The sequence below is a fragment of the Pinus tabuliformis genome, chromosome 7 (assembly GCF_031772625.1).
Source record: "Pinus tabuliformis cultivar Carrire ecotype Pingquan chromosome 7, CPIR1, whole genome shotgun sequence".
NCBI lineage: Eukaryota > Viridiplantae > Streptophyta > Pinopsida > Pinales > Pinaceae > Pinus > Pinus tabuliformis.
This window is the reverse complement of record NC_142293.1, coordinates 1,761,493,090-1,761,510,310: the sequence shown is the minus strand read 5'-3', so window position 1 is coordinate 1,761,510,310 and position 17,221 is coordinate 1,761,493,090. Positions and strand designations below refer to the sequence as shown.

Below are 17,221 nucleotides of genomic sequence, written 5' to 3'. Positions count from 1 at the left end.
GGAAACGAATAATCAGATTGATGCTCACACGGTTAATCTAGCAGTCATTGAAGATCAAGTTATAACTCATGGCAACTGTGAAATTGGTCCATCATCCTTGACAGGGCAGATGCAGAATGAAGAAAGACATGTCACGCATATCTTACATACTTCATCTGAGAGCTTTGAAGCAGAAAGTTCCACGTCATCAGTGATACAACCTGCCACGAAGAAAAGCGCAAGAAAAAGAAAATGAGAAAAAGATTTGATGCATCAAACAGCGGTGAGCAGCTTGATTTTCGGATAAGGAAAAGTCCTACCGTATGCAGAATTGGACATGGCACATCCGACAAACAGCCGACAGATTTGCCTAAAAGCAAGAAAATGCTTAGTATACACTATATTGAACACATATGATGCCATGGGGCATCCTCTGTATCCCTAATCTTACTCCTTGTTTTTTCAACATTTTCATTTCTATTTTAGGATTAGATTTACTTTTCCAGATAGTTAATAAATGAAGAGCTTATATCTTTCATGTGCTTAATGTTATATAATGATTTTTGGATGGAAGTTACTTATGTTTTATTGTGTGTTGCGTGGATGCAGATTCTGGATTCTCACATTCCTACAGTGCAGCAACGTGTCCCCAAGTAGAGTCAAATGTTGACCACTACATGTCAACTACCCATAGCAGTACACCCCTTTTTTTCACAAAAGGGATAGCGCTTAATCAACATGTCCGTGTCATTCGACAATCATCATCAGTCCGATCATGTTATGTTGTAAACCTAGTCTGCATGTGTAAATTGTAAATAATCTTAGCAGATCTTAGTCATGTATGTAAATTTCCTAGGCAAACCTAATTTTCTAGTGATAATCTACGTTCTGGAAGGTTTTTTGTCTCACCAATCCATGATCGGCAGAGCTTTCCTTCAGTGTAACCCCAAAGCCGGAATGAATTTTGTCATTGGAATTTTAGGGGAATCCTAGTGTGCTTCGGTCTATGTAAAAGTAATTTGGAAATAATTCTAACTATTTGGTTAGGTTATTACAAATTGTTTGATCTGCTAGATTATGTTTGTGTCGCATAACTGGGTGGTCTATGAGGGTCTATGTCAAATGGGTTTTCCCCCTTGAGATGTAAAATTGTTAAAGTCATGATGTAAAGTGTCTTGAGGGTTAGAAAATGTTTTATCCCCTCATAAGTCTTAAGTCCTAGGTCCCAAGTGATTTTTCCAAAGGCTAAGTTCGAGGATCCAAAAATTAAAAAAAAAATTAAAAAGGTAAAAAATAATAAAAATTAAAATTAAAAATAACTATATATATATATATATATATATATATATATAAATTAAAAAGTAAATACAAAATTAAAAAATAAAATAAAATAATAATAAGTCATAGTTTTGAGACAATAAATGCAAAGTTTTAATTTTTTAATATATTAAAATGCATTTAAAAAATTCGGCGGATGAGATTAGAAGGGATTTTGATCCTCATCGACGGTCGAGACCATTTTAACATGGATCACTCGAACAAGCCGTTGGGAAATTTTCCTTTAAATAGGGTGTTAGGGGTCATTTGAGATCGATTGAATCTTAGAGTCTGGTGCTAAAGAAAGCTATATTGTAGTCATTTTTTGTGTAATAAAGAAAAACTTTGGGGTTGAAAATCTTGCTGGTGTTACTCTTCTGAAAATGCTGTAAGATGTTTTATTTTTCTGCATAATTTTATTTTCGGCCATTGATAATAGTTTGATGAAGATTGATCTAGGCACAGGTATCTTGTTCGATCTCTGGAGTTTGAATGATAGTTTAGATTCTAAAATATAATGGCAGGTATCTCCATTTGATCTGGATTTCACTATTGTTTTCTCCCTCTATGTTAATGGTTGATTTTACGCTGTGCAAGAAATCTTTTTTTTATATTACCGGGCGTTCGAGGAAGTTCTTGGCTAAACCAGCCAACTCCCAGATTGCATTTTCTGAAAGAGCCCAGCCAGTTCTTGATCCCGGGCTTATCATTTGAATTTATTTATTTATTTAATTTTTTTTTTTTTTTTTTTTTTTTTTTTTTTTTTTTTTTTTTTTTTTTTTTTTTTTCTGAATGCATTAAGGGTTTTCTGAAGCATCTCACATTAAGCTTAAAATTCTGAAAATATTACTACGAATTGTTGACAAATTTGGCTATTTAGAGCCTCTGAGCTGTAATCACTGTAATTATTTATCTTTTTTTTTAGGCTTTTTAGGGTTTCATTTATTTTTTACATTTTCAGGTTCTGCCTGTTTTGTTTTCAGGTTGCAGGTACAGGTTTTGAAAATTTCACAGGGATAATCTTCAATAGGGTTTCAATTTTTCTGAAAAGGGTCAGCTATCTGCTTGTTGGGGGTTTCATTTTTTGCAGGAAAAATTTTCGAAATTTTTTTAAGCAAGCTGGGTAAAGCTCCTCCTACTGCCACGTTTTTCAACGCTAAACCTTGGCTCTCATCTGCTCTCCCCGCCCTCAAATCCGCCGCCTATCCACCTGCGTATTTTTCTCTACCACCCAACCCCCATTCGCAGCAAATTTTCCTATGCTGCTCCTTCAGTCGCCGTCAAGCTTGCCTTACTACCCACGCCTTCACCTGCAAATCACATCAAATCCCTCGCCGTTGTGGCTATCTCAGCCTCATACGCATCCATCATCTGTGCAGTCTTTTTTCTGCTGCCTTCTTTGCCCTCAGCTCGTCAATTCTCCCATCTACAAGCAACGTCAACCAGCAAACTTGCAAAAAATTCACGCTGTCCAATTCTGTCAAACCTTCCACGCATACCTAAACCTCCATCTGCCCACGTCCTGTTCTATTCATCCCTTCGCAAACCTCCATTATCCTCCCGCGTGATCAACTCTCTGTCTGTTGCACACCGTTGTATCATTTTCCTTTCTCTCATGTCTTCCACGCAGGCTCAAACTGCAATCTTTGCGGTTAGTATCCCTGCCATCCTCACGAGTCCATGTTCAGTCCCTATCCATTGCCCTAGCTCATCCATCGCTGCACCATTTGATCCGTCCTCATTAGCACACCTGCAAAGCAAATCCACGTAGTCTTCTTTGCCTGCGTCCACCCTCATGTGGCCCCTTACTGTGCGTATCTATACCTCATACCCTTCCGCAGCCTCCTTCGACGCCTTTCGACCTACATATTGACAACGACAAGCAAAAGGGGATTGATTTTTTATACGTGGTTTAGTTTAGGGTTACATTTAGTCTTGTTATATGCGTTGGATGTATGTATATTTTTATAGTTAGGACTTAAGGTTAGCATAGTTAGTTTTAGAATTAGATTTTGTCAGGTTTTAGTTTTAGATATATTTGATTTTACTTTTGTTTATTTTAATATAAAAAAAATAATAATAAAAAATAAAAATAAAAATCATAAATCGTTTAAAAAAATTGAAAGGTTCCTTTTCATTTTTTTAGAATTTTAGTTTAAAATAGATTTAGGCTTTACTCTGATTTTTTAATTCTAAAATATAAAAAATATAAAAAGTCCTTTATGGATTTAGATTAGATTTTAAATTAGGATTTTAATTTTGTTCTATTTTGATTTTTTAGGCTTAGAATTATATAAAAATATATAAAATTTAAAAAAATTTGAAAAGCTTTGCTAAAAATTGAAAAATCATTTTGGTGTCTTTTTGTGGTATTTATGTTCCATTTTTCTATAGCTAAATGCTCTTAAATGTTTATTTACAAGTTAGCTATATGAAAGTGGTAATTGGTTAGCATTTAAATTTTATGGTTGTCTAATGTATTCAATCTATAAAAAATTTGATTGTTGGATCATTATGAAAGCATTGTGAATTTATTGAGTAGCTTATATTGCTTGGGATATCTGATGATAAATGATTGTTTTACAAGGTTCATATTTCTGCAACATTTAATAAATGATCATTTAATCATTAACTCCATAAGGCACTAGTACATTAATTCCTAAAATCAATCAAGTTCTAATTTGCCTTGTTGTGTCTCCCAACCCAACTAGTCCACAATTGGTCATCCTTTACCCCATAGGGTCTACCCCCCTTAGCCACGGGAGACGGCTTAAACGGAGAGATCGGGGATCAAGGTGACAGCCCCTGGTCTAAGCGTTGTCATGACAATCTGTGCGACAACAGAGTTGATTCATTATATCAGGTCGGAGGAAGTCTGTTGAGTGTCATGACTTGTGACACATCTCTTTAGTCCGAATTATGGCATCGGAGGTTTGCTCACCTTCACTATAAAGCTCTACCTGATGTAAGAAAAATGGTATCTAGGACGCCCGAGTTCATATTAGAGCAAGAAGGTGTATGTCCAGGATGTGCCGAAGGAAATCTCAAAAGGGGACCATTCCCCTCAAGCCAAAGCAAGACCTCCGATATATCGCAGTTGGTTCACTCAGACATATCTGGTATGATGCCTGTGAAGTCTTTGGGAGGATATTTATATTACCTCACTTTATAGATGATTATTCTCGCAAGACTTGGATATATTTCTTGAAAAAGAAGGATGAAGTGTTCTCCTAGTTTCGACATTTCAAAGCTTTGATCGAGAATCAAACCGAAACGAAGATCAAGATCCTAAGGACTGATAATGGGACTGAATATGAATCCAATGAGTTTCATGACTTTTGCAAAGAGGTTTGCATTAAGAGGGAGACCACTACATCCTATACTCCTGAACAGAATGGTGTGGCGGAAAGGAAGAACCGTACGATTGTGGAAGTTGTTCGTGCTATGCTCCATGATCAAAGACTTCCGAAGTTTCTATGGGCCGAAGCTGCAAACACTGCTGTATATGTACAAAACCAATGCCCTCATCAAGCATTGGGTTCCAAAATCCTGAAGAAATGTTCACCGGTAAGAAACCTAACATATCTCATTTTAGAATTTTTGGAAGCCTGGTATATTTTGATGTGCCGAAAGAGAAAAGGAATAAATTGGGTGCATCTAGAAAGAAAAGAATCTTTGTGGGTTATAGTGAAAATACTAAGGGCTATAGAATCTATGTCGTTGGTCAAAGGGAAGTCGAGATTAGTCATGATGTCACCTTTGACGAAGATATGGCCCTTAGCAAAGTGGACAATCTTCCTACTTTGAGGAATACTCAAGAAGCTGACACTAGGGAACCGAAAGAAAAAGAAGAGGAGACAATGCCCAATGTGGAAGAACCCCTAGATCCTATCAATCCTCCTCCGCCTGAGCCCTCCTCTTCAAGGAAGAGGCCTTCATGGCTTAGGGGCACACTTGATGATGCTTAAGGACACACAGCACCCCGAAGAACTTTCCGTGCAAGTAAGAAACCGAAAAGTATCAGGGATACTTGACCATCGTGAGCACAATCATCCAAAATGAGCCTTCATCATTCACAGATGCCGTCAAGCATCAAGTATGGAAAAATGCTATGAGTCTATTATGAAGAATGATGTCTAGGATGTAGTCCCCAGACCCCATGACAAGGCAGTTGTCACTTCAAAATGACTTTACAAGATAAAGCATGCAATTGATGGAAGTGCGGAAAAGAATAAGGCTCGTTTTGTCGCTTGTGGCTTCTCCCAGAATGAAGGTATAGACTATGACGAAATATTTGCACCAGTTGCCCGATATACCACCATCCGCTCGATCATAGCCCTTTTTGCTTCGCAAGGATGGAACCTACATCAGATGGATGTCAAGACTGCGTTCTTACATGGTTCGATCAAAGAAGAGGTCTATGTGGAGCAACCTGAAGGATTTGAGATTCATGATCGAGAATCTCATGTGTGCAGGTTGAAGAAGGCCCTCTATGGGCTAAAGCAAGCACCCTGAGCATAGTATGAGAGGATCGATAGCTACCTGATGAAGCTGGGATTCACTAGGAGTGAAGTCGACCCCAACCTTTACTTTAAGGTTATAGATGATAAGCCTCTCATACTGGTGCTATATGTTGACGACCTCTTTCTAACAGGTGCAGACCCTCTCATTCACGAATGTAAGAGGGAGCTGGCTTCTGAGTTCGAGATGAAAGACCTAGGACTTATGCACTATTTCCTAGGACTAGAAGTCTGGCAGAAACCAGGGGAGATTTTCCTATCTCAAGGAAAATATGTGGTGAAGATATTGGAGAGATTCGGCATGGTGGACTGCAAGCCTGTAACCACCCCGATGGAGCTTGACTTCAAGAAGTTAAGCGGTAGTGCTGTTGGACCTGTTTTACAAAATACCACCGAGTATCGTCAACTCGTTGGAGCATTAATGTTCCTAGTGAACTCCTGTCCAGATATATGCTTTGCAGTCAACACGTTGAGTCAACACATGGTTGAACCTCACCACATACATTGGATTGGTGCCAAGAATCTGCTGAGATATCTTCGTGGCACAATTACTTATGGGTTAAGATACACTGTTGGAAACGTGAGACTAATTGGATATACAAATGTCAATTGGGCAAGCAGTGTGGTGGACCATAAGAGCACTTCCGGGGGTTGTTTCTCTTTGGGATCTGCTTCGATATCCTAGATGAGCAGGAAGCAGAAGTTAGTGGCTTTGAGCACCACCGAGGTAGAGTACATTGCTGCTAGCATGGCCTCCTGTGACACAGTCTGGTTACGAAAGCTCTTCAGTGAGCTGTTTGGATTTACATTGGATGCCACCGTGATCCTATGTGACAACCAGAGCGGGATTCGTTTATCAGAAAATCCTGTATTCCATGATCGCTCCCAGCATATCGATATCAGGTACCACTATATTCGAGATATGGTGCAATGGGGAGCTATAAGGCTCCAACATATTGATACAATGAACAAGTCGCCGACATTTTGACAAAGCCCCTAGAAAAGGTCAAATTCCTAACTTTCCGAGAACGACTTGGAGTCATTCAGAGACCTTCTTTTAAGGGTCAAGTATGATGTACTGAGCTCTGGGAGCTCCAAGGGGTGCGGGGTACTTCTTGGAGCAACATATGACCACAGGGCAACTCACCATCCCCTGTTGGTGCACTTTGTACTGGGTAAAAGGTTCAACCTTTCCTTGACACCCCGTGGCGACTATGGAACAGGATGATTAGTTCTCCTGTGGGCCAAGATGATTCTTTCTCCATGGCGATTGTGGAACATGATGATTCGTTCTCCTGTAGGCCAGGATGATTAGTTCTCCGTGGCATCCACTGGACAGGATGATTCATTCTCCTGTGGACAGGATGATTAGTTCTCATGTCGAGGCATCCTACCCATGCAGTCTGGAACTCATGGGAAGTACCTCTCATCTGATCAATGAGCAAGAAATGAGGATAGGGACCATAGTAGTTCTACCGATGGATGCATCATTGTATCTACCGTACTCCCTATGCTAGGATGACCTCCATTGATCTGGGATCAATGATACTGGTCTGGGACCAATGAGAGTGGTACACCCTCTGAAACTGACTTCGGGTCAGTAGAGGACTGGTCTGGGACCAGTGAAAGTGGTACACACTCCAAACTGACTTCGGGTCAGTGGAGGATGGTATGAGACATCCTCGATCACTTCTTCTTCTTCATAGTTCGAGCAGAGCAAAACAGAACAAAGCAGAGCAGGGGTCAAGCTGTACAAGGCAGTGCATTTGATGGATGAATAGTAGCGACGGTCAGACGAATTGCAAATGGAGTTCTCCCTAGTTGAGAGGGAGTGTTAAAATTGGCAACTAGGGCCAAACTCCATGTGGGTCACCTTATTCATGGCTGATAATATTTTTCCTAGATTCCTCTCGTCGAGAGGTGTAGGATTGATCTAAAGATCATCCAATTCTGATAAGTATTTATGGAGATATGAATTTATTTTCATTATGGATAAATTGTCAAAGTCGGCCAACAACTTATGTAGGCTCAGACACCCAACAAACACATCTATTCACCTTCAACGTTTGGATATAAATACAGGATGACTCCTCCTGATTTGGTCACTCACTTCTCATCATATCTCTCTCTTTCCTGCATAGAAAAAGAGACTCTTCTCTCTCCTGCGCAGAAAGGCTCTCTCTCTCTCACCCGAGCCGAAACAAGTCGTTTGAAGTCTTGTACTAGTGCACGACACTGTCTTGGACTAGTGCACGGCGAAGTCTTGGACTGATGCGCAGCAAAGTCTTGGACTGGTGCACGATGAAGTCTTGGACTGATGCACGACGAATCTTGCACTGGTGCACGATGAAGTCTTGGACTGGTGCATGGTGAATGACTCATCGGTGGAGACATGATGAGCTGATCTAGGGTTTGCTGCTACTGATATAAATCAGATCTTTGTACCATTTTTCTCTGCTGAATTGTTGAAAATAAAAGAAGATTTGATCAAAGGGTTTCCCCATATTGGGGTTTGTCCCTGGCTAGCCGCCACATCTTGTGTCTCTTGTCTTGGCTTGTTTTCTGTTGATCATTTAAATGTTCTATCTGCACTTTACTTAATGTACATGTGATTGCTAATCTGTGGATAATAAAAAGAAAGATAAGTAAACTGCTCTAAGCATAGAACATACTATAACTTAACAATAATTGAGTATTGTAGTTTGCTTATCATGGACACTTCTGGGCATGGATTAATGGAGGGATATAGCAGAAAGAATGGGTTAGGTCTGTGCCCTTGCCCCCTGGACCCCTTTTGGATATTAACCTTGCATTCTAGTCTCGTGGGATCTCTTTTACTGACCGTTTGGCTTTAGGGATGGTATTTCACAGGAAACCTTGATTTTTGTTGTGTGGTCCTGCTCCCTTATCCGCTTATGTTACCCTATTTCCACTCATTATTACCCCATTCATAATTTCCCCCACTTGGGTCCACATTCCTCCACTAGGTCCATATAGGGTTAGCTCGCCCCTTCCCCTCGCCCACACGTTGGGTCAGGGCTTGAATGATGCCCCGGAGGTTGATGCAGTTAAAAAGAAAGATGAGCATATTTGGCTACATTCAATAGGAAAATGTACCACAAAATGCAAAAGATGGTCGGAACAAACACATTTAGCACATGGGCAAAAGCCAATACATGAGCTCTAACCCATCATCATGGCCATCACCCTGGCTCCTACAAGTTTTATGAGCCTTCTTCATCACATAGGAACCCATGATTGTCCCAACCCTTGGTGGATAATGAACCGCCCAACCTTTAGAAGGGAGTATTCAATGCTATATCTTATTCATCATGCTCTTATCCCTTGAGCCCCGAGCAGTTAATCGAAGAAACTCATAAACGGAAAAAGCATATAAAGAAGGGTGGAAAAGTCAAGGTCGAGGCACCTCATCTACCACAATTGCTCCCTCCTATACATTATAAAACCCAGGTGTGGGCTTCCCTCTTACCATCTACCCTTGTACCCCAGCATGTGACCCACGGTTGCCCTTTCTCATCCCCTACTTCATTCACTTATATGTCACATGCCACCACCTTTTGAAGAATGTACCTTGAACATATTATCCCCTTTAGAAGTAGAAACCACCTAATAGGATACTTGGTTAACCCCATTTGGAGTTTAAGAGACATTCGCACATCCCGAAGCCCATTATGGAAGGGCAAGCCATTATGAAGTCCCCACATGTGGTCCATGGTTGGTAAGCTTATTTACTTGATTTCCCTAATGAATTTTTGTAATGGAAAGCTAGGGGACGCATAGATCTTATGCAGGATTGTAGATTATCTCCATCTTGGGTTTGGTCTCCCTATATGGGGTCCTTATCCTCTAGAGGGCTACATTGGGACATGTACAGTGTGTGTCGAGAGCCATGGGCCTCCACAATAGTAGACAACACTCCATGGATCCCCGAGGATGGTCAGAGATGCTCGAGATCCTCCTAGTGGACGAGGAAGCTGCACCTAGTTCACCTTTGCCCAGCCAGCGCTAGAGATGTACCATGCACTTGGCAGTTGATCCAGCACTTGTAGGATGAGGTGGCATCCCCTACACCATCATCAGAGCCCTTGCAGACGATCTACAGGCATCCTCAATTCATTTGGAGACCCATGAGGTCATTATGGTGCCCCCATACCCATTGGGAGCACCATAGGTTTATTGTTTGGCTATGTTGCAGGAAACGTGGTACAGAGGTCCGTTTCCGTACGGAAACTGGTATGAAACGCGGAAACGCATTTGGTACGGCCGTGAAACGCGTTTCCGGCTGTACTGCCACGTTTCCCGAAACGAAAACGTGGCCAGTACGGCCGGAAACGCATTTCACAGTCATATGACCCACGTTTCCTCATTAACTTGTGTTTTTTTTAATTTTTTTTTTAATTTGTTTTTAGGGTATGTTAGTGACTTCTAGTTGCTTCTAGATGCGTGTCTAAAGTTATAAAAGTGAATTTTTGCCCTAGTGTTGATATGCAGTTCATCAGGAAGGTTGAAGCATATGCAGTCCATGGTAATGTTAAATTCTTAAAGTAAAAGTGATATTCTCCTTTATTTTTCATTTTCATCCTTTTACTTAAATTTTTAACATTACCATGAAATGACTCAAGATGTTTGAGAGTGGTTTCAGCCTCATTGGATTTCATATGGAGAAAGTAGAATTTAAGATCTCACTCAAAATCCAGCAGACTTATCTGTTTTTCAGGATTTCAGGATTGGGGGGATTGCAATGTTTCCATTGGATTTTATCATGTACTAGGGTATGGAACTTGTATTTAATCAAGAGAACCAAGCCCTCTATGCAGGGGAAACTCCCAATAATCAAGATCATGTAGGGTACTAGGGTATGAAACTTGTATTTAATCAAGAGCACTAAGGTCGTTCGACTATGTAGGAGTAGACTCCCAATACAACAGTGGTCCTTCTAAAGAATGGGATGTGGATGCAGAAAATCTTGATTTGGATCTCTCTCTTGCAGCCTTATAGTCTTTATTGTACTTGCAGCCTCATATATTAATATAAATAAAGGCTGATTTTGAGATTTGGATATATAATAAAGGTTGCTTTTGGATATTCCGATATTTTTATTTTCATTATGTGATCATTCATGAGTAAATGTGATGTAAATTAAATCTTAATGTTTAAGTGTAATAAATTATAATGTATCATTTATGCTTTATGATTGCACATATATATATATATATATATATATATTTAAATATTTTCAATATATATATATATATAGTCGCGTTTCCCCGTTTCCAAAATTTGGGGAGGTCGCGTTTCGTATCGCTTCCCGTTTCAAAAACTCGTACCCATTTCCCCGTTTCGTGCAACTTAGTTGTTTGGAGAACAAGGGGCCAACCCCTTGTCCATCACTTTTGAGGGTCCTACTCTTGATTATGGCACCAATGGACCTCATCAAGACTCTTAGAGGGCCCTACGACATGCTTTTAATGCTATTCTTCTTTTACTTTGTCATATACATTGGACTTGGATTTTCACTATTTTTAGGGCAAATTGCTACATGCATTTACTGCTTAAATTGTCAAATTTTGTCTCTATATAGCATATCTCCATGTATGGGCCATGTAATGTGAATGAAATCTCCTAGGGATAATTCTATCGACAAATTTATCTTGATAAGCCATCACCTTTTACATATCGAAGTATAAAAGTTGCAAGATCGCTTCTCTTTGACCTAGAAGGCTAGCGAAGTAGTCTTGAGGCCTTCCTTGACTAAGAACCAAAGGTCCTCACTCATATTTATCATAGACTCTATTCTCCCAAGACTAAGGCACTGATCTACCAAGGGGTGGTCACCTAAAATCAACTCTTTTTCACCTTTCCTAGGTCTAGCCAACTTGGGTCACCTAGGGCATCATTTTCACAACAAGATAGCCTTCCAAAAGGTTTGATCTCTTAGCCCCTCCTATGCTAGTGTCTTCTCAAAGCCTCCTCCAATTTTGAAGCCATTCCGATGGTTGAGTTGTGAGAAAAGCCAAGCCCTAGCTTCGAGATCAAACTTTGCCCTAGTATCCCTAAAGCTAGTGCCTCAGAGGATCATATCAACACCTTTCAGTGAATATTCTTTCTTTGATCCTTCCCCCACCTTGTCTAGGTTAAGAACAACAATGGTTGCTAAACTCTTACCTCCTATCCTAGGCTGGGTCCACTTGGTCTCGTGTAGTCCCGTCCCTTTGAAAAGACAATTCTTCAAGAACCATCTGCGATACCAATTTAAATAAGGATTTTGGGGATTGGGAAACTCCTTCACGAATCATATCCCCTAAACCTAATCCTTTCACGAATCATATCCCCTAAACCTAATCCTCAAATCCTCTCATTCCTCTCCTAGAAGACATTGTACCTTGATTAGAAAGCAAGCAAGCTCTATCCTTCAAACTCTTCTAGAACGGGATCATTTGGGTCACTCCATATCCACTCATTGAATTATCCTTCATTGGTGACTCCATAATATACCGAGTCTTCTCCCATCGGTGAAAGTTTGTAAATAGTAGGGAGTCTTAGCTGAGGTGACAGTGGGCTAAGTCTCCATTTGTTGCCCTTGGTCTAGCATTTTCCCTTTAAGGATCCCCTTTAGGTCCCCTACTAGTTTGAGTGGTAACATAGCCCTTACACACCATTTTTGAGCGAATTGTCTACTCTTGGAGATCATTTATGCCACGCATGTGGCCTTTATTATGCAATGTGCATTGAAGAGGGACAACTTGAGATTAGAGAACCTTCACTTCGCTTTGGAAGCATTGTTGGTGATCTTTATGGCTTATCCACTGTATAGTGGCCTTATCTATAGGGTTTGTAAGAGATAAAGCCATCAATTTATGTTCTTGCGCCTTTTGTTAGGAAGATATTATTATTTTAATGAGAAAGGTGCTTGATCTCATATAGAAAAAGGAAACACTTTTCATTCATAAATCATTGTTATTTGTGGAGAAACATTAGTGTTTGTCTACTATTTCTTTTTTTTTTAAAAGGCTATGGATGGATAGTTAAAGCAACTTCTCGTGGAGATTGTCTGGTTTATGGCTTTACCCCTTTATGGATGCTCATTGCTAGGGTAAATGGCCTCTCTTTATCTTGTGTACTTTGTTTAAGAATGAATGCTAGTCTAATTGTACTTCTCCAGTGGTGGTGGTGCATTCTTTTTACCTCTACTTGGACAAATCCCTCCTTTTAAAGCTCTTGGAAGTTTACTTATGGAGTACCTTCTATCAAATCACCTTGAAATTATTGATAAGATATTGGGTTATTTTCTATGCTTTGTTGTGACAACCCTATATATTACCCTAAATCTACTTGCATCTCTTCAAGGGAGTCCTTAATTGTTTCCATATGCTCCCAAAAAATATAGTTGACAATAGCCTTCTCGCTTTTAGACAATCATAAACTAAAATTTGGCTTTTGATTTTATTGCTAAGGAATTATCTAGAAATAAAGTTAACTTTAAATTTAGGGTTTTGTTTAGTTTACATTTTATTTCAACCATCAAAACTCTAGATATCTAGGGTTTTCATGCATATTTTTGACCTAAAATTCTAGGGTTTTCTTACATATTCTTGACCTTAAATCCTAGTGTTTCTTACAAGTTTAAGCTAAAATCATGTTATTGCGTCAAACATGTCTTGCTGATTTATATGCTATAAAATTAGGGCTATACAATTTGTTTTAGTTGGCTGTTATATGCCCTGTAATTTCAATATTTTAAAAGTTAATCAAATCCTATATTTATTCATTATTTTTCCCTATTTTATACTAGCTCATAACTCATTTTGAGGACTGAATTTTTCTGTTGTGACTTGTTTACTATTGTACTTTCCTACTCTTTATGCAAGTTTTACAAAGCCATTGGTAATTTTCATATTTGAGTGGTTTAGGAATGGTTTTGCGTGAAATTGTTGCTTGGTAAACCCCCTAGATCAGCCTTAGAATACCTTAAACAACATGTGGAATTGACATTCATTAGCCACCTAAACCCTTAAACGCTTAATACATCTTATTGGTGGTATTTTGGGTAGCTACTTAAGAGGTCTTAGACTTGATTGTGTCTTGCCTTGGGAGTCCTAAATCCTACCAGGTAAGCCTCCCTTGTGTTGGATCTATCCTTTCACTAAAACGAGGGAAGTTGCGAAGGTGACCGTCGTAACACTTCCGATGTTCTACTAAGTCTTGGCATCTTGTGAACAGTATAGATTAAGGTGCTATATTTTGTGATAACGGGCCTTATTGTCTAGCTGAAATTATTCAAAATGAGCAAGGCCTTTTTGATGAGATTGGGGATGGAGCTTCGGCAAGCCTTTGCAGCAATATAACTGTTGCCAAATTTTATTCATTATTGAATCAGGAATATCCAATATCCCCAATTTTCAATGTAAGATGAGTATCAGTTAACCCAAAGGATAGTGGGGTAGGAAAATTTCATAGTATTTGGTCCATTTGATTGTCTTACAAATTGAGAGTATTTGGTTGGCCTTTTATCTACCAAGGGATCACCTCTGAGGTCAAGGTGGAAAAGAGTGGACTCTTTGATGGCCTTTGCCATGTTTATCACCATTTTGAGAAAGTGAAACGCATCATTTTGGGGTGCTAGTTTGCCAAGAACTGTTGGACATACAGTAAGGACCATTACTTTGTTCTCCTTCAGGGCAGGATTTACTAGCAAGTAGCTTTGTTTGGTAATTGCAATCATTGTTATGTGGTTCACGCCTTCTTCACTGGGATTTGGCAATGCCTCAGATTTTCTTCCTTTGTTTCACCTCCCCAAGATCAGGTTAGTGTGTTTTTGAGCATGCACTTAGCACTCTGTCTGTTTTTAGTGCCATCTCACATGATGAGATATGTCATCAATTGTTGGCCAAAGGTGTTTTCTTTATCAAGGATGCCCAGGCTTTAGATCCTGTAGCTTATTCGGGATTTATTTCAGCACTAGCAGCTTTACTGAAGGGGAAATGAAGGCCATGATATATACCCTTCCACTTTTTGGTTGCTGCTTGTAAATATTTTCTGTAAATATAAGAAAATATATTTCAACGAAAGAAAGATCTATAAAATTTATTTCAGGATAGATGTTTAATAAAAGAATCCCCAAATAATAACACCGTTTTGAAATAGTTAAGGATAATCGTATATGGTTTTCCTTCTTCCTGGATGTAATTATTATTTCTGATCTACCGTTTGGAACCTTAATTTGCTAAAAAGTTTCGCAGTTAGCCCATTGGTTGACATCCCAAATACTAAGAGCTTCAGCCTTGCATGGAAATTCAGCCTATTAGCCTGTTGAGTGCCAAGCAAAAATGCTGAAAAATTTACTACTGGGTGATGGCCAGACTAAATCACAACTCCATTTGTTTGGTTCATTGATCATCTAGGAAATCCAAGCAGTCTCATTGTCAAGAATTTATATTTAGATTGGTAAAAGTTCAGATATTTTGCATTAGTCAGTAGTATCATCCATAAACAGGCATTGACTAAACCATCTATCTTCTTAGATCTTTTAAGATCCAAAATACAGTGCCTTCACTTGATCAAATATAAAAATTGAATAAATCACATTTTTTACATCAAATTTTGTCAGTGATTGTTCGAAGACTCCAAGTCCTACATGACCAGAGACTGTATTTGTAAACATCATATAACTAGCACCATGTCTTTGCAAACATTTGGACTACATACCTTTTGTGAACCTTGCCTATAAGAGAATTACCTTGTCACTAAAAAGTAACTGCAAGGAGTTTTAGTTAAAGGAATCCTTCTTGCATAGATAAAAATGGAAAAGCAATACAAATAAGCAATGATCAAAGGAAAACAAAAATCCTTGACCATATATCGATAGTAATAAGAAACATTAATTCATAGGAAGTAAAGAACAAAATACTACAGGATCGTTTATTTTTCTTGTTATTAAACAAAAACTACTAGGAAAATTAATTATGATAAAGCACCTTTCATTGTGAATACTAGAATATAAATAAATAAATACAATTGACCCATGACAATAGCAAAACAAAATATCCACTACCAAGCATGCATATTTCCACACTAACCAACAATTTAAGTCATGTGATGCAATGAACCGGGGCCAAAAACAAACATAGCTACTAACTACATAAATGCTCACCTCTTCATCTGAATCTTCAAACATCCATTGCAAACGCCCTGTAGTGTCTCTTGTGTAACGAGAGCTAGATCCAACTAACATGGTCTCTGCCTCTTTAACTATTTGTACAACTCTTTCCAACTGGTCGTGTGGCATCTACTGTTGAAAAAATGTCCCAACGTCCACCACCAAAAGAAAATATATAGTGACTAATTTTAAAAGCTAATTCTAGGAAAATAGAAGACATGATTGAAGCATGACTTGAGCATTAAGAATTCAAAGTGATATTCTCATTATAAAAGTGTTAAGAGAGTCATAGAACTAAAAGAAAAACCCAAAGTTAGGAAGGCAACCTAAATCTTTCTCTGCAAATAATAACAACAAAATGAAATTCACAGATCAAGAAAAAACAATAGTAGTAGTATGCATACAACAAATATAGATACTAGATCAGTCTTCAGCTAACCACTTGATCAGAGAATGTGGTATATTGTTTGTCTTTTCGAGTTGGAGTTGATTTTAGACCCAACAGCATGTAAGGGTGCAAATAGCAAAAATTCATCAAGATAAAAGTTCTAATATACATAAAATTAGTATTCTGAAAGTACATACATATAGATCAAGGCTATAAATGGCCTTTAGAGTAAAATAATTATCATACTAATCTAATGCATACATAGCTCATTTGAAGTCACACTCATTAGACTGACTCGGCCAAGTCCAAGAATCTGAAATTTGCTTTCTTTTCCATAAGCGGCTTCAACTGCTACTACCACTGGATATTTAAAATCTGTTGGCACCATTGGACAGTATCAGTTTTAATCAATTGGCACCATTGACTCATTGAGTAGTGTATTCTCCTTCTAGATTTCAATCTTACAATATGGCAATTCCTAGCTCAAAGGGTGCAAGAGGATGAGGTACAGGACCTAATCCTATAAAGAACCAAAGAGTTCATTCACTGAACCCTCACATTAAAAGGCAAACAAAGTCCATAAATATAATGTCCAAAGGTCAGAATAATGTTTAATAAGAATGAATGATATAATGATGATTGGAAGGCAGTCAAGAAGATTGCCTATGTAGTGCCCAATAGACACATCCATGCTAACAGATGCAACACTTAGGTCATAATAGCTATTATAGCTAGTAATCTAATTTATGTTCATTACATGTCACCCCTCTTCAAAATTCTTTCTCCTTGAAGTAATTGATAAAACCCAATGAAAATAGCTCCTTGAAGTACTTGATCAAT

General features: G+C 38.7%; 1 protein-coding gene across 3 annotated transcripts in view; it reads right to left on the bottom strand.

Annotated features, from left to right (window-relative positions):
* Positions 1-17,221, bottom strand: part of LOC149255394 (uncharacterized) — a 280,594-nt gene that overhangs the window by 91,280 nt on the left and 172,093 nt on the right. For 2 of the 3 annotated variants that reach the window (XM_089460473.1, XM_089460474.1), the window contains one exon: positions 15,988-16,122. The exons of the other annotated variant lie outside the window; for it this stretch is intronic. In XM_089460473.1, coding sequence (XP_089316599.1) covers positions 15,988-16,122 — 135 coding nt within the window. The remainder of the gene's footprint in view (positions 1-15,987; positions 16,123-17,221) is intronic. 3 annotated transcript variants of the gene reach the window in all.